Source organism: Malaya genurostris, chromosome 3, assembly GCF_030247185.1.
Source record: "Malaya genurostris strain Urasoe2022 chromosome 3, Malgen_1.1, whole genome shotgun sequence".
Taxonomy (NCBI): Eukaryota; Metazoa; Arthropoda; class Insecta; order Diptera; family Culicidae; genus Malaya; species Malaya genurostris.
The window spans coordinates 250514054-250532688 of record NC_080572.1 but is presented as its reverse complement, the minus strand read 5'-3'; the positions used below and the strand labels follow the sequence as shown (position 1 = coordinate 250532688).

At 37.5% G+C, this 18635-nt stretch overlaps 1 protein-coding gene across 5 annotated transcripts in view; it reads right to left on the bottom strand.

The window, feature by feature from the left end:
- LOC131438979 (uncharacterized) overlaps positions 1-18635 on the bottom strand; it is a 208403-nt gene that overhangs the window by 18780 nt on the left and 170988 nt on the right. For all 5 annotated transcript variants that reach the window (XM_058609428.1, XM_058609430.1, XM_058609432.1 and 2 more), the window contains exon 3: positions 11914-12032. In XM_058609428.1, the coding sequence (XP_058465411.1) occupies positions 11914-12032 (119 nt within the window). The remainder of the gene's footprint in view (positions 1-11913; positions 12033-18635) is intronic.

Genomic DNA, 18635 nt, shown 5'->3' with positions numbered 1-18635 from the left:
CTACCCTGCGTCTCGTCCCGAACAAAAACATCTGCTCTGAGTCACCACCAACCTTCCAGCTGGAACGGCGGGAAGTTTGGCACCACATTCGCACGAAGACGGATTACCCCAGGCGGGCGGGAGGCGGTTCGTGCTGAGATTAATGAATCCGTAAAGCAAATCACAACACCTTGACTTGCGGAGTAGAGTGGGAAGTTGGAACCACTGAACTAGATTCTGCGGTCGAATAAACATAAATTGTCGAAATGTCGAGTAGCGTGAGAAAGGTTTTGTTGCCATGTGTGTGTAAGTATTCATCTAATTGGTTGATAAATTATTGCCCTTTTTGTGCTTTCGCAAACGGAAAAGGTGGTCACAACCTTCGGGGACGGCCACCGAATGATTGATTGTTTCCCCACGACCAGAATGTAATTACTGATTGGTTTTACGTACCATTACACCCCGCCCTTATGTGATGATAAATCGGAGCGAATGTAGCAGTTCTCGACTAGATTCTTGAAATAAACACAAAGAAGTTGTAATTAGACGGTGATCTAAATGAACGTCAATTTGCCAAGTCTGTATCAAATCGTGTTTCCAGGGACTGCACACTGTTTTTTTTTAAATCGTTATATAAGTTATGTTTATGAAGGAGAGTTTCTTATCGGGTGAAAACTTTACCGATTATTTTATCTTTATTGTATGCAAAATGGTGATTGGCAAGTGTGAAAAGTGGTTTCTTGACAGAATATGTTTCATTCTTAATGCTCTTTTCCATCCATATCTGGAATCTAGAATTTAAAACGTCATTTCTTCCCCATTCTATCTTTGATATTTGATCTCCAAACACTAGTCGTTTCAAATAGCTCTTCTCTTGATGCAAGGCTCATAATTCGGTATGTGAAGTGGTATGTGTATGGAGCTATTTTACTGCCCATATTCGCTTATCATTCCCGTATGGAAAACGGCAAGCTGAGTATAAAACAATTCATGCTTTATTTTCGATATTTTTTGTAAACCTACCCGATCAACAGAGCATAACAGGATTCTATCAAAATAATATGTGATCTTGATATTTATAACTCATTATGTTATAAATATGATTCCAAATCAGAAGCAAACATTCAGATTTTATTAAGATTATAGCAAGTCCAGATATTATATTAAGGACCGTTACATTTCAGGTAAAACCATACTAGAGAAATGAAAAAAAAAGAGTTCAAACACTTTTGTCGATCATGTTTTTGACTTTCAACCCGAAAAATGCTATGCTTCAATAAAGAGCAGTAACAAACATTTTTTTTCCAATTTCACATACCTGAAGATGCTTTTGAAAACAATAAGTTGATATTTGATTTTGAAATGACAGCCTAAATTTTAAATTTGAGAACGTTCCTAAGTAATTCCTACTTAAATTGTGTAAAGTTTTTATTCAAATATTAATTTTAAATTGAAAATAAATATTTTTCAAGAGGATTTTGCGCTTTTTCTCTTATGAACAAAGAGAAGTAAGGCAAAAGTTTTAAAACTCGACTAATAAATATTGGAAATAGTGATATAGCATTCGACTCAGTTTATTGAATCCGCAATGTTTCCTAAAAGATGATTTTCACAAACTTGGAGTAAAATGAATGCTTAAATTCTTAAATTATTGGTCAATTTTTTTTTCTCCGAAAACACAGAGTGATAAGTGTTAAAAATTTCAAAAGTGACGCTGTAATAAACGGAACACAAAATCTAAACTGGGCTCAAAAACAAAATCTAAACTCAGCTCAATACTTCTCGATTTATAGGTCTTTTAGTTGCAGATTTTTTTTTTCATAAATACGTTTATTTCTTAAGGCAGTTTACATAAGTTTTTCTTCGCCGTAGCATCACTTTTACATAATATTCTTATCCTAATTTAATTCTAACATAGTCACAACGTTTTGCATTTATTAAAACATATTCTCTTATTACTTAAATATCATCTTAGGTAACTCGTCATTAATTATGAAATCTACTCGGAAATATTATTTGAACCAAACGATTAACTTCTATAAATTATAAAATAAGCTGTTATTTTCAGACATTTTGTTAATAATTTCATAAACTGTTTCGAGTTTGTTTGTATCATTACATTATTTTTATTCTAATTTAGCTATTGGTTGAACTCATGGACGCAGCTGGGATCAGAACTAAGTCTTGAAAGGGGCCTTTATTAAATTGAAACTCCAGTTTTCTTTATGAAATGATAAATAAGTTTCATGTATGAAAGGTCACGACAAGCAAGAATGTCTCGAACTGGGATATTGGATAGTCTACCTTGGGTACGCAAAGAATTTATTAGTTGAGATCTGACATCACGATACTCCACGCATGTCCAAACGACATGATCAATATCTCGATAACCTTCGCCACAAGCACAATGATTAGTCTCGGAGAGCCCAATTCGAAGGAGATGTGCATCTAACGTGTAGTGATTGGACATGAGTCTGGACATCACACGAATGAAATCTCTACTCACATCCAGTCCCCTGAACCATGCCTTTGTCGATATTTTCGGAATAATTGAGTGCATCCACCGACCCAGATCATCTTTATCCCAAGAAGCTTGCCAGCTGGCAAGTGTTCTTTGGCGAGACGAGCTATAGAATTCGTTGAAAGCAATTGGTCTCTCATAAATTTCACCCTTAATAGCACCACGTTTGGCTAAAATATCGGCTCTTTCATTGCCAGGAATGGAGCAATGAGCCGGGACCCAGACTATAGTGATTAGATAATTATTGTTCAATATGTCGTTCAGGCACTGTTTTATTTTGCCCAGGAAAAACGGTTCAGTCTTGCCAGTCATGTTTGAGCGAATGGCTTCAATTGCACTCAGACTATCTGTGAAGAGGAAATAATGGTTTGGAATTAATGTGACGATTACACTCAAACTATAATGAACTGCTGCTAGCTCTGCTATATAAACAGATGCAGGTTCTTGAAGCCTAAATGAGGCCGAAACATTATTGTTGAACATACCAAACCCTGTCGCTTCTTCAATTCGCGATCCGTCCGTGTAAAACATTTTCTCAGAGTCAATATGCCTGAACTTACTTGAAAATATTTTTGGGATTTCCGTCGAACGTAGATGATCCGGGATTCCACGCACTTCGCGCTGCATGGATGTATCGAAAAATAAAGTTGAGTCAGGGACATTTAGGAGGCTGACACGGATAGGAATATATCTTGAAGGGTTGATTTCCTGTGACATATGGTTAAAATATACTGTCATGAATTTTGTTTGAGATCGAAGCTCGACTAGTCGTTCGAAATTATTAATTACCATGGGATTCAGCACCTCACATCTTATTAGCAGGCGTGATGAAAGCTCCCAAAATCGATCTTTTAATGGAAGAACTCCCGCCAGAACTTCAAGACTCATTGTATGTGTCGAATGCATGCACCCTAAAGCAATTCGCAAACAACGATACTGAATTCGCTCCAGTTTGATAATATGAGAGTTTGCAGCGGAACGAAAGCAAACGCATCCATATTCCATCACTGAAAGTATCGTTGTCTGATACAATTTTATTAGATCTTCCGGATGAGCACCCCACCAAGATCCTGTTATTGTTCGAAGAAAATTTACTCTTTGTTGGCATTTTGTTATCAGAAACCTAATGTGTCCTCCCCACGTGCATTTGGAATCGAACCACACCCCGAGGTATTTAAAAGTTAAAACCTGTTGGATCATTCTTCCCATCATATGAAGCTGAAGCTGCGCGGGATCATGCTTTCTTGAAAAGACGACTAACTCTGTTTTCTCCGCAGAGAATTCGATACCAAGATGAACAGCCCAATCGGACAAGTTATCTAAGGTATCTTGCAATGGTTTATGCAGATCAATAGCTTTGGGTCCAGTAACTGAAACCACGCCATCATCTGCCAATTGTCTTAGTGTACATGGGGTTACTAGACAGCTGTCAATTTAGTTGCAGATTGAAAATAGCGACTTTAGTTTAACGGACCCCGGATGTACTAAAAATAGAGAAAACAAAATCTTGAAAAATTCGTATCGATTTATGTTTAGTTCTTGCTGTACTTTATACTATGTTGATCTGATGATTTTTTACGTAGTTCTAATTTTTGGATCAAAAATCAGTAAAATCGAAATGAGTTGGTTAGGTCATAGATATCAAACAATCAAACTGGAATGAAAGTTCAATTTTGATGGTTTTTGAACAATACTTGCGGGGCTTCTGGCTGCGGATATCGCAAACTAATGTGACGTTAATAGACAATTGGTTGATCATCAATCATGAAAACTTGCTATACGAATCGATGTTATATACTCTTCTTCTGATTTTTCACTGTCTTTCAAACGAATTTTTATTCTAATCTAAATTTACGAAAATCGATTCAGCCATCTTCGAGAAAATTAAGTGCACATTTTAATCAAATATCAATCGACACACATACACGTACAGACGATTCACTACTTCAATTGAACGAGCGAACTGATTTGAATTGAAAGTCGGCCCTCTTGGTAATTTCCTCAGATTCTATAAGGTAGTTTTGTTTCACTGAATTTAATCATATCCGTTCATTTATAACTATTCTTCAGTACCAAAAAAAAGCTTGCTCATAGTTCTAAAATAGCCCCTTTGTCATTTCTATGCCGGTTTGAAGAAAACGACGAAAGAGGTGGAGAGCGATAGATTATTTTTGTAGCAATATGGACTTACACTAGTTATTATATGATGCCAATATATCCTCCCAACGTCAGTTAGTTCTCTGCTCTGATGCAATCGTAGTGTATGTTGGCAACTCAAAACTTCCCGGTTCGAAATCAGTCGCTCATGTTTTTTTTATCGCAAATCAAATCGTCTAAAGGTATGAAATTTCATCTTACTTCGCGAAATCTATTTTTAGATTTGCACGATATAGCCTTTCCCCCCAAAAAATGGATAATAACAGCTGCAAAGTCGTACTAAATTTGTAACAAATTTAGATATATTATTGATATTTACATATCAAGGTTTGTAACAATTCTGTTATCACCTAGGTTAGATTGAGTTATAATTTTTGTTATTTTAACTATTAACGAGGCCAAGATTATGACTAATTTAGATAGAAAAAACGAAACAAGCTCAGATACAATTTTGTTATCTCTTGTTGATCGGGTAATCTTGGAACTATTGCCTGAAACATTTTCTTCACATTCTTCTAAACAAACCCCCAATTATTGCAAATACTTAAAGAATAGTAAGGATTCGTGAAGCTAAAATGAAAATGGTAAAAATTTTTACGGTACACTTTTTTTGACATGAATACGTCTTACTTTACTATGGTGCACCTTTTCAAAATGCGTCTTGTAGAAGAATGGGTAGAACTTAATCGTGAATATCTCGAGATTTACAAAACGCATCACCATAATTCTTTCTTCTTTCGATCAGAAATATGATCAGCAATTTATGATTAAATTTTCAACTGTGAAAGATAACCATAGATAACTCAAATATTAAGTTTTCACAAACAGTTGGAAACATGAAGGAAAACTCATCACGCTTGCTTGCCTTGTTCGCACTCAGACGACAGTTTTGAGGTAGTCTCAATTCCGATGTCCCGATGTTCAACTGAACGAGTATAAATGGTAAACCATGTTCGATAAAAGATCATTTCTTCTTGTGCGGTAGGCGGAACTGGACGTGATTTTCTCGTTCAGCCAATCCCGGGTAGAAGTGATTTGCAAACCAATACCAAATTCTGTCATTAAAATCAAACATCTCAATGGTAGAAATTAACATTATTTAGTTTGAAATAAGAGTTGAAATATCAAAAATCACAACAAAGCCTGCATGAGAAAATAGCAACAAAATAAAAAATTCTGTCATTGTAATATCAAACCAAGATTCTGATGCAGTTCATTAAACGGTATTTTATTTGAAGATAAAACTACTGGGTCAATTTACTTAATGAAATTGAAATAGCTCATTAATAATGAAATAAGATATTATAACTAATTTTGATGTTGAACAGATATTGTACAATGTCTTGATCCCTTGATGAAATATCACGAAAATATCAAGAATCGCTCTGACAACACAGAGACATCAAGCCAAGATATGATGGTAAAATTTGTTATTATTCTGACCTTTGTTTGCTATTTACACCTACCCGGGATACCATTAAAAACGTTTAGGTTGCGCTTTCATATGCTTTTCGGACGTCGTGCCGAGCAGTCGCCTTCAAATAGAAGCCGCAGAAACAGACCATTTTGCAACTAAATTTTAAAATTGACTTTCGAAACTGAGTTCAGAATCTGGATTCTGGTCTACCTGAAGTCTGAACTTAATTTATAGTTTAGAATTTAGTGTCAGAATTTAGTTCCAGAATACAGGTCCGAAAGGTAAAACTAAGACTCTGAAACTGAAACCTAATTCTAGATTCTGGAACTAGATTTTTGGAACTGGTTTTCTTGACTGGATTTTGGAGCTGAATTTAGTGTCCTCATTTTGGTGTGGAATTCGTTTCCAGAATTGTGATTCTGGAACTTATCTTTAGAATTCAGGAACAAAATTCAAGATGAGTTTTAAATCTGGATTTTGGAACAAATTTTAAAATCGAACCACAATTCTGGAACAGACTTCTGAATTTATGAATTCAGGTTCAGATTTTAATTCCTAAATGCATTTCCAAAATTTAGAACCTGCATGCTGGAAATTTATTTGGAGCTTGGGCTATGGAACTGAATTCAGTTCCTTGATTTAGGTTCGGAATTTACGTTCAGCATTCAGTTCTAGAATTAAACTCGGAACCTAGAGCTCAGTTCCAGAATTCTATAACAAAATTCATGAGCTGAGATCTTGATCTGGATTCCGAAACCAGAATTTTGTTACTGAATTTAGAACTAGCCCCAGGTTCCGAATTTGATTCTTTAATTCAGTACCAGTTCCCGAATGTGGAGAATTCAGATGCTGATGTAGATAAATAAATGGAGACATAAAGCACCCAACAGTTGTAAACATCGCATGAATTAAAAAAAATGGTTATTTTTAGAACCATTAAAATATTTACGCAGAACTAAAGATCGGCTGAAAAGTTCGTATAGTTTCTATGACAGGGCGCCACTAGAATTAAATCCATACCATTTTCAGTTAGTACCAACCTTCAAAAGATACGTGTATAAATTTGACAGCTCTGATTATTAGTTTGTGAGATATTGCATTTTGAGTGAAGCTACTTTTGTTATTGTGAAAAAAATGGAAAAAAAAGGAATTTCGTGTGTTGATGAAACACTACTTTTTGATGAAAAAAAGTGCCGCCGATACCAAAAAATGGCTTGATGATTGTTATCCAGACTCTGCACCGGGCGAAGCAACAATTCGTAAGTGGTTTGCAAAATTTCGTACTGGTCATATGAGCACCGAAGACGATGAACGCAGTGGACGTCCAAAAGAGGCTGTTACCGCTGAAAACGTGAAAAAATCCACAAAATGATTTTCAATGACCATAAAGTGAAGTTGATCGAGATAGCTGACACCCTAAAGATATCAAAGAAACGTGTTGGACATATTATTCACGAATATTTGGATATGAGAAAGCTTTGTGCAAAATGGGTGCCGCGTGAGATTACAATCGATCAAAAACAACAACGAATTGATGATTCTGAGCAGTGTTTGGAGCTGTTGAATTGCTCCCTAATCCACCGTATTCTTTAGATTTGGCCACCAGTGACTTTTTCCTGTTCTCAGACCTCAAGAGAATGCTCGCTGGTAAAAAATTTAGAAGCAATGAAGAGGTAATCGCTGAAACTGAGGCCTATTTTGAGGCAAAGGACAAATCGTACTACAAAAATGGTATCGAAAAGTTGGAAGATCGCTATAATCGCTGTATCGCCTCTGATGGCAATTATGTTGAATAATAAAAACGAATTTTGGCAAAAAAAATGTGTGTTTCTATTAAACGATACGAACTTTTCAGCCGAACTGTTATACGGAGCTTTCCTCCACTGAGTATAATAATCTACAATAAAAATCAACTATAATGTTGTGTTTGTTGTACTGCTATACTCTCATTTCTTCAGAGTGAATTGTGTGGTATAATTTGTTTGTCGTCAATAAGTCGTACTTTAGTAAAGATATTCAATTCTGGCAGCGAAGCAGAAAAAGTTGCAAAATTCACACATTCAATCAACTAATACGAACGATTCTTGATATTCGAAGGTGAGAAAGAAGTATGTCAGTTCTATTTGTATACACGTTCTCCAGTTATGTCTCTGACATTATCCACCCGCCTTTTTTACATGGATGTTACGTGCAATGTTAAAAACTGTGCAAAACTAAACCGTGTTAATTTCAAAAATCGTTAGAAAAAATGTAGAAATTGGTAAGTGAGAATTTCGAAATGATTGTTTATTTGTTTTGTATTTTGTCCCTATGTTTTTGTGATTTGTGACAATACAATCAGAAAACTGAAAACCGATTCGAAGACACGAGAGAAAACGCAAAAATGGCCTAGCCATCCTGGATGAAATGCTTTGAACGAAAATTGAAACTAATCTCTCGGCAAACTTGTTCTCCCGCTTTAGAAAAAGTTGTTCATATAAAAACAACCGCGCAAAAAAATAATCGTGCAACTTTGGAAATACGCGTAAAATAAAAGTTTAAAACCGGAAATCTGCGTAAAAAAAAACGCAAAACTATAGAATTTTTTTTGTTTACAAATGTCTTCAAAAATTCATGATATATCGAGATCTGGTGTTATCTCGACAAAAACTTGTTTGAAAAAAAATCGACCGAAACCGAGAATATTTTTTTGATATCATATGTCTTAGAAATGCATGAAATGACGAGATCTGGTGCAATCTCGAAAAATAATTTTTTTTTAAAATATCGAAATTTTCAGAGTCAGAAATATGTCAGAGAGTTGACCTAAAAAAATATTCAGGAAAACACCAGATCTCGACGCCTTGTGCATTTCTAGGAACAAACGAAATGACAACCGAACATCTTCCCCTATTATTAATGTTTATCTATTATGCCAACCGACTTTGTAAACTTTATGTCAAATGAATGTTATGCCAAATGACTGTTATGCCAAATGGATTTATGCTAAGCGGCATTATGCCAAACGACCTTATGTCAAACGGGGTAGCCCCATTTGCAACACCCGGTACGATCAAATAACACGTATACTTAAAGAAATGCCTCTAAAGCTTGCTTCATTTAGAAATGGAACAAACTTTTGCTCATATTGTGGCGCTCCTGGTGGACGCATTTGGAAGTTCTTGGCGTCCACGTGTCAGGAATATTGTCAGCTTCACGTATGATTTTTGACATTCCGCAAATCGACTGTACTTTGTAAACAATCAACATGGAAGCGGAAAGAAGGGAAAAAATGTGCACAGTTATTTGGAAAATCCATTGTGGTCTGCATCTAGGCTAGCTAAACAGCTGATATTGCCCAGAAATACCGTATGGCGCGTTATCAAACGGTATAAGGAAACTTTGACGTCGATTCGGAAGCCTAAAGCCAATCGCCGGAGTGGAACTGTCGACCGGAAACTGCTTGGTAAGATTTTGAAGACGATTAAGAGGAGTCCTAATCTGTCGGACCGTGATTTGGCCAGAAAATTCGGTGCCGCCCATAGTACCGGGAGGAGAACTCGACTCCGGGAAGGAATCAAGTCGTATCGAGCTAGCAAATAGCCAAATCGGACCATTAAAACCGAATAGTGTGGTCAAAATTCGTGCTCGGAAACTATGTATATGACCAGGTGCTAATCAAGTTCGACGGGTGTCTTCTGATGGACGATGAAACCTATGTCAAGGCTGACTTCGGCAAATCCCAGGTCAAACATTTTACTTGGCAACGGCTCGGGGGGATGTTCCAGCCAAATTTAAATTTTTTTTGTCGACAAATTTGCAAGAAAATTTATGATTTGGCAGGGAATTTGCAGCTGTGGCAAAAAAAAGAAAGTTTTCGTTGCAAATAAGACAATAACATCGAAAGTATACCAAAAAGAGTGTCTCCAAAAACGAATTTAGCCGTTCATTCGATCCCACGACCATCCCGTAATGTTTTGGCCAGATTTGACAAGCTATCATTACAGCAAAGTCGTTCAAGAATGGTATGCAGAGAAAGGGGTCCAGTTTGTTCCGAAAAACCTTAACCCACTCAACTGCCCCCAGTTCCGCCCTATTGAGAAATACTGGGCAATCATGAAGAGGAGACTCAAGGCAAAGGGAAAGGTTGTCAAAGACATCAATCAGATGACGACCTGAGTAGCTAAAACGATGGACGAAGAAGGTGCGCGCCGCCTAATGAGCCGTGTTACAGGAAAAAATCGAGAATTCCTTCGAAACCGTGACGAATAATTTTATCCGTATTTTTTCTTGAAAGTATGAAGAAAACGCTACATTTGTATAAAAAAAGATCTAGAATTCAATAATAAATAACTGAAATACAGGCAATTGTCTTTGTTCCAATTCTATCTGAAGCAAGCTTTATTTACCCTGCTAAGGTCACATAATGGTCCTACACTTTTCCGGCCGGATTTAGCCTCGTGCTCGAAAAATGTTTTGGCTAATGAGGTCAACTTCGTGTCAAAGGCCATGGGCCATCGTGAAGTAGGCGCTTCGGAAACGGAACAAAATCGCTTATTTTCGCTCAAACAAAAATGTTGGTCCAAACGTGGTTCGTGCATCTGGTTATATAACAGAAATTCAAGCGAATATGGAAGAAGTTGAAAGTTTGGAGATGATCGGTTAAATATGTGAACTTTGCCGAATATTGCTTGTGATGAAATTTAAATCCGTACTTCCTTTATAGTAAAATAAAGATATGTTCTACATCGAACCCAACGAACGTCAAGCGAAGAATAAAATTGAGTCTTGTGGACGTTTCAAAAACAATAAAAATGTTATGAAACATTTTGATAGGGATTAGTTTTGGAATTCCACGTGTTTTAGTGGTAAAACTTTCGTCGCTGCAAGCGCTAGTATGGAAAAAGTTGTGCCAGATGGAATACAAGTGAAGTAAATTAATTCTTCTCTGATGGCTCGTCGTTGGACAAACATTTTCTTGAGAGCAACTAAAATGCTTACTATTATTATAACAAATATCGTAATGTAACTAACAATTAGGGAAATTCAGAACGATTCATGCGATCAAATGTGCGACGAAACGATATCAACTGATCAGCTAATTGTGTACGACTTTGCCCACAATATTCGATTTCAAGGATCAAAGAACCTATTTGAGAATTCCATTCGTTCATGAATCATAAACCTTGTTAAACTCAAAAGCATGATTTACCGGCAGAATGCAGTTGTCGGCTTCACCGATTTCCAATGGCAAATCGTTAATCCCCCTTAACAGCATCTTTACTACCTCAATTGTCAGTTATCCGTTCGAGGCTACGAAACAAGAGTTGAATATTAATCATCTCTCCGGTGAGACCTTGTTCCTGCACCGGATAACGGCTCATTACGTAAACCTCACATCAGAAATGACGGAAATTGGTTGCAATAGACACAGATACCCGCTAACGCGAACGGTACATTAATTTCGATACGATTGCCGGTGTGTGTTTTTCTAACGACAACGGAGACGACGGTTACGGAGAAAATTGCCCGAGGGCAATTAGAATATTTATGCATGGGACCTAAAGAACCTTGAGCGGTAGCAAAACGACACCACCGCAGGGTTGTATCAACCTAGATGGCGGGGAAACGATGTTTTTTTTATCATTTCTCTCATCTCTAAACAGAATTAATAATCAAGTATTTCAAAATGTAAGTTTTGAGTGTTTGTTTTTTTTAACCAAAGATTAGTTCATCCCTGCGAATGGTTGGTGCAGACACCAACTAGAGACACTTCGTGCGGAAGGAATCCCCTTCTTTGTGGTTGACCCCTTCACCACACCACGCACTATTCCGCATTCCGATATACATAGATACTGACCTTGTGCGATGTGGGACGGCTTTTCAGGGCGTTGTCGGCATCGGCCAGTGCGCTCTGGTAGTGCTGCAACCGGTACAGGACTTCGGACCGCAGCAGGAGACCTTTGTAGCTGGTGGGTGCTGCAAATAAACGAGGAGAGACGAAAGCGCAATTAATAGCGACCCGGTGTAGAGAGAGCTGCTGGAAAATGAGACGATATAAAGCGGGAAATATGATAGTGACGGTTGTTGTTGTTGTTTTTTGTATTCTCTGGCTCCCTTCCACCCCTCCCCACTATACCTGGCTTCTAATAATGACTCGGGGCTTCCTCCGGTTTTACACCCGGATTTGAAAGGTAACGCGGCGGATGATCGCAGAGCGAGCGCTTGTTTGCTTCGGTAATGCGGGAATCGAAAGCAAAATGAGAGGTACCAATTAGAGCGAATTATTCCATTAGCAGTGTAAACAACACGGTGCGGTTTAATCATACACCGGCAGATGGAGCTTGTGTTCCACGGAGCGAAGACAGCTGGTCGATTCCAGAATTGAATTTAATTTTGCGTGCTTGCTGGGTGAGTGCTTTGGAAGTTTTTTTAGTCGATCCAACTTTTTGCAAACGACGACCTTGATGGATTGCGATTATCGGTAGAATTGTAACCCCTATAATGCAACAAATCCCAGACACTGAGAATGGGCTGCCAAATCTGTCAAAAAGAAGGTCTAGTTCCGTATCGTAATATAATACCAGGACCGGGATATTGAATGCCATCAATCAAATGGTTTCCAATAATGTAATAATTACAATCAACTGTGTCAACAACATATTTCAAATTAAAATAACACAAGCTTTCCATCAGGAAGGTTGTATTATTTAAATTTGATGAGCCGGTTTTCTAGGTATGAAATCATATACAGGATGGCAAGTCGATTGCAGATTTCAATTTACCGGGTTTTTCCTGATTTTTCTGGAGCGCGAGATTAAAACTCTCGGTTTTTAGAACAGGCCCAAACTACCAATGCTTCGTGTTTTTTTTAAATACTTTTTTCGTTCAAGTTTTAAACAAAAATTCAAATCGAAACCCATTGAATAATTTGTTGCTAGTTAGTTACAGTAACTTTATATGAATTTAGTAAAGTAGTCAAAAAAGGCGGGTGGGTAATGTCAGAGACATAACTGGATGTCGTGAATACGAAAACAACTGACATGTTCCTTAACACTTCCGAATATCAATTAGTTGATCAACTGTATGAATTATGCAAGCATTCCCCTTTTCCACATTTTTCGCAAAAACAAATAAGGCTTCACTTGATCTAGATTACTGTGAATTTCACACAGCAAAATGTGCAAAAATCTAACCAAACTGTTCTAGATTTGCACTAAACTGAGGATATTGACCTTCGATTTGCGAACAACAAATCCTAATAGTTTTGAGCTATTAGAACGGCTGATTTTGTGTAATGCTCTCCACCGTTGTTTTTTCATCAATGCAAATGACTGGCAGCTGTGACGTAATCGCTCTTGTCGGAAGCGAAACTAGCTTTGCAAACGACACAAAATACATCGGCTCGCAGTGGCGATAGAATCCAAACTGATCCAATTTTTGTTAAGAGCTTTCTTTGTACGTGATTTCGTTTGTATCTTTTTCACTAATGGGCGGTCCTACCGCATACAGAATTTTATTGTCGATTATTTCATTTCGGTTTTGCATAATTTATTGAAAGAAAATATCAATATGCTGTAGGGATTCGTTTCTAGCATTCAGAAGGACCAAAAAAAGAAACTCACTACGATATTCATCACTTTTCGGAACATTTTTCTCGAACGATTTGTTGTACAGCAGCTGATATTTCGTTCTCTTCCTCAGAACGCGTTCTGATTGGCTGGTGTTGACATGGGTCAAATGAGACAGGTTTTTCAATAGTGTACTATTGAAATACTTCAATGCTTTTTCTATACACGCTTAAGTTGAAAAATTTCGATTCTATTGGTAGTTAGATTATATAAATCCTTCTACAGATCACTGAACTGTGAACTTTAAAAATAAGAGAAAGGCAAACGCGAGTTATGAATTATCCTCGTTGATACTCGTTTATACCAAACATTTCAGAAAAGTTTAATTTTGAACTATTTGAGATTATGTCACACAACTGAATATTTTATCATAAAATTGTGATCATATTCCCGATGGCATGTAGCAAAAATTGTGTTGATTCGTTAGATACAACAATAGATATTCACTATCAAAAACTTATCACTCTCTCAGAGGGTAAATTTTGAAAAGGCACCCCATAGTAAAGTAAGTCGTATTCACGACAAAAATAAATAAATTGAGCAACAAATTCAAAATTACCGTAACTAATTAGTAACAAAATATTTACTGAGCTTCGATTTGTTTTGAAGCATATTCGGGAGAGGGGCTTCGCTAACTTCAAATGAGCTTAGCGAAGTACTCAAAAAAATTAAAAAAGTTGAGCAACAAATTCAAAATTACCGTAACTAGTTAGCAACAAAGTAGCAACAAATCTTTTACCTATTTGCGTTTTCATCGTCGAGAGATGCCTTGCTAAGTTCATGCTCATCCAAAATGGAGCTCACTCAATTTTCTCAGAGATGGATTGATTGATTTTCACGAACTTAGGTTCAAAATGAAAGGCATCTCATAAAAAAGCTCGGAATTTTGTTCGGATGTGACAAAATTTCACATCATCGTTTTCCAAAATCGGATGAAATCTTCTGAATTTCAATAATTAAAAACGGATTCAACGAACCTTTTACTAGCATGTATCGCGTGTTCAATCACTGTTTCAGTATTTTTGACGTAATGTTATCAAGAAACTGTTCCTCATATTGCTGTTTAATTAGATTTAGTTAGTTTCAGTGTAATCAGTATTAATATAAATTTAGTCTAATTAGTATTGATAATATTGAATCAAGTATAAGAAAAATGTCATTATTTTTACGTTTCGTCTTTGACTCATCAGTGCAGAGCAGTTCAAATTGAACTACTTAGTGCTAAACTCGGCAGTTCAATTTGAACCGCTAAGCAGACGTAAAGTTTCTGCTATTTACAGAACACTTTTTGTTTTGCAACGGAGTGCAATGTCTTTTCTGCCGTGCCGAACAAAAACATGTTTTCGACTAATTCTGGCCGATGCAGGTTTGGTCATTTAGGGGTTAGCCAAATTTTGTGCTAGGGCACATAACCGTTTTCATTATTTTTACGTTTCGTCTTTGATTTGAGTGCAGAGCAGTTCAAATTACACTCCGTTGCAAAACAAAAAGTGTTCTGTAAATAGCAGAAACTTTACGTCTGCTTACCGGTTCAAATTGAACTGCCGAGTTTAGCACTAAGTAGTTCAATTTGAACTGCTCTGCACTGATGAGTCAAAGACGAAACGTAAAAATAATGAAAACGGTTATGTGCCCTAGCACAAAATTTGGCTAACCTCTAAATGAAGAAAAATGTGTCATTTGGATGGTTGTAATCTGTTGATGTAAAAGATGAGGAGGTTTTATGCCTGTTGGAGGGCAAGTTTCAAAAACAAGCAAATAAACAAGGTCATGTTAGTTGATAGCCAGATGGGCTGACTTCGATTGTACTGGTTCCGAAAGTACCGGATATAGTGGAACTCACTTCGTTTCCTCAGAAATGGCCTAAGCTATTTGAGAATAGTTTCATTTTGTCGGTTATACTAGTTATACGGTTATACGATGATTCTGTACGCTAAGAATCGTCTGTGAAGTCTGTGTTAAAACGTAACGGCCAAATTCTACAAAAGAAATGTAATTTATTGGAAGTACCATAAATAATAACCAAAATCCTCACCAGAATGATAAAAAACAGGGTAATGAGTGATTGAAATTTCATACTGTCATTTGAAACGACGATCTTCAAAATAATTTCATGAAAGCTAAACATACCGAAGAATATTCATGCAAAAAACACATGCGGATTGATAAGAAAAAGGTATCACATCACTGTGCTAGGTGGATTAGGCTCGGTTTTCCCACTATGGTTTGATAGTTTTGGTACTTTTTTCGAAGCATCGGTTTCATAATTGCCCAGAATTTTTCAATCGAGCAAAATTTAGAGCGAAGTAGTGGCGAGATGCAAGATCCAGCTAAAACAGAGTTGATCCTTTGAACTTTCATATGAATGGCAAGAGACGCTTCTTAGGGCTTCACTCTTCCGTGTAAATCACACCGTTAATTGTTCCGAAAGTGATAAAGGGAGCGCTTATTTCATCACATCCACAAATTGCATACCTGATCCGGAACTTCTTTGTAAATGTCAATAATCTCTTTCATCGAACATCCTCCGGAACAACCGGATTTTTGATCTTCTGTTTTAATAGACTTCGCAGCCCATTCATAGCGTACAGAACCATTGCATAGTATTGACACTAAAACAACTTCCAGGGTGGGGCTCGAACGTATGACAACAGGCTTGTAAGACCAGTGACCCATGCTTTGAACCGCTAATCCAGGGTGCTTTTTAGAAACATCTTCAATTTACATGTTTGCACGGTTCTTAAGCCGTTACGTCATTTTACTGTTTAATGGGTCACTTCCTCAGACGCTCCGTGAAGATTTTTTATAACACAAGAAACAGTTGAATTGGAAATTTCAATATTATTGGCGATCCATCGGTGATACTGTTTTGTATAATTTTTAAGAGCGGCATTGTAATGGAGTTTTCTATTATCTACAACCACTGGATTTCCAGAGCCCGGGAAGAAGTCAATGTTACATTATTTAGACATTCTCTCTGGTCCTTGTACTTCAATTCGAGTATAATAGAGAAATTGCTCAAAAAACGAATGTCAATGTTATTTTCCCCGGTTTTTTTTTATAATAATAATATAAATTCACCAAAATAAACAAACTTGATCGCTATTTAAAATTCATGTACTTCATAACAACATTCAGCACAAACAAAAAATCCAGGGTTCAAAGTAATAAAAATTGACTGCTGAAGTATGACTGATTAGCGAGTGAGCGGTCGAAAATTGTTTGTATTAATTAATTTCGTTGCCGAATTTAAGCACAAAACGATTGATAACAGCGCTATCAGAATGACAGAATGACTACTCAGTCGCATTAAAGTTTATATTTATAATTCGGATCAACAGGTCATACGAAATGGGAAAGAAAAACAGATAACACCGCGTCCTGTTGCGTAACTAGACTTAAAACGTATTCTTTATTTGCTCCCTTATCGTCAGTACCCCCAGGTTAGAGAAAAACACGAGAACAAAAACTGATTCGAAGGCAAAGGCCACCGACGAACAAAGCGGCACATGATCACATTGACTCATCACCGGATTTGCTTTAAAGTTTGTATAAAAAAAAAACACCACACAAACATCCAACTTGTAATTTGCACATTCAAAAATTAAAACCAACCGAAGTCGGGAAAGAGAGAGCGAGAGAGAGAGTGTGTCACGACTGGAAAAAAGGGAGACGTCATGCAGGCGCAGGTCATTGTCCGATAGAGTCATAATTAGTGTTTGTTTTTCTTTTCTGCGCCGTGAAATACCCACCGATTTCTATAACTGATTTTTTGCTTACTTTGTTGGCGTCCGTTCCACTTTTTTTCTATTGGCTGCTTGATATTTGTTTTGATGATGAAGTGTTTGCAGTCTTTGTGCAAAGCCGCTAATAGGTAGCGAATGACGCCAGCGTTATTCGCAGGCAAACGAATGCTATCTGGGGCGATAAACCGGCTGAGCAAACAAAAACATTCACGGAGTATTGACCTTCAAAAAAAAAACGGCTGACTGCACACCGCGATAGGGTGGTGGCAAATTCTTCGTACCACCCGCCCGGATCGATTTCGCAGTTACGATCACAGTTTTCTGATTAATGTTAGGTTCAAGTGCTCGACTAAGCATGAACCACTCTCTCTATCAAATCAAGCACCCTAGCCACTTATCTAGTCGCGCAGTAGCGCTTTCTTCGCCTTCGGTGCATGCTTCATTATCGTGACCGTATATTTACCATTCCGAACTGCAGTCGCATCCAGCCGCTGACGTACGTCGCACCGCACCGCTGAATCACGGTCATCACGCCGGATAGTCAACAGAGCAGGACAGCGACAGTGTAGCATCAGCTGAGACCTGCGTGACGAATCGCGACGTGTGCCACCTGTTGGCACAAAACTCACTCAACTCAACTAAACTCAACAACAAACGGGCCGGGGCTGGCCGCGATGATGGCTGATGGTTGACGTGAGCCAGCGAACGTAGGATGAAGCGGTTTCCTCGTTCCGATAATTGTGTGCCAGCTACTACTTTTCTGGTCTACCTTTCTCCACGGTAACGCGCAACCGGTTTCCACGCTGCAACACTTTCCACTGTGACTTTGTGTTTGTGTGTGTGTACGGTTTGGTGCATCACGTCTTGCTTCACCTTGACAGAGACCTTCACTCAATGCCGTTGTTATCTTCGGACCTGCCGGCGGCATGTGGGGCAATTAGTATGCAAAATGTTTTCGGTATTTTTTTACGGTTATGGCGATTGAATCCGGTAGGGATTTTTAACGATTGCAAGTTTGAGAAAGAAATCTACGCTACTAATTCAATATAGACATTTTCTTTTAGTTTTTGATCTGAATCGATATTGAAGCACCAGAAGATTTAGCTCGACATAATGATTATATCGCAAGCACCCTTTTCCCGATTGTTAAGTGAGGAACGAAAGATTTTCAAGACATTTTTTCTATTTCATAAATGTATCCTCCA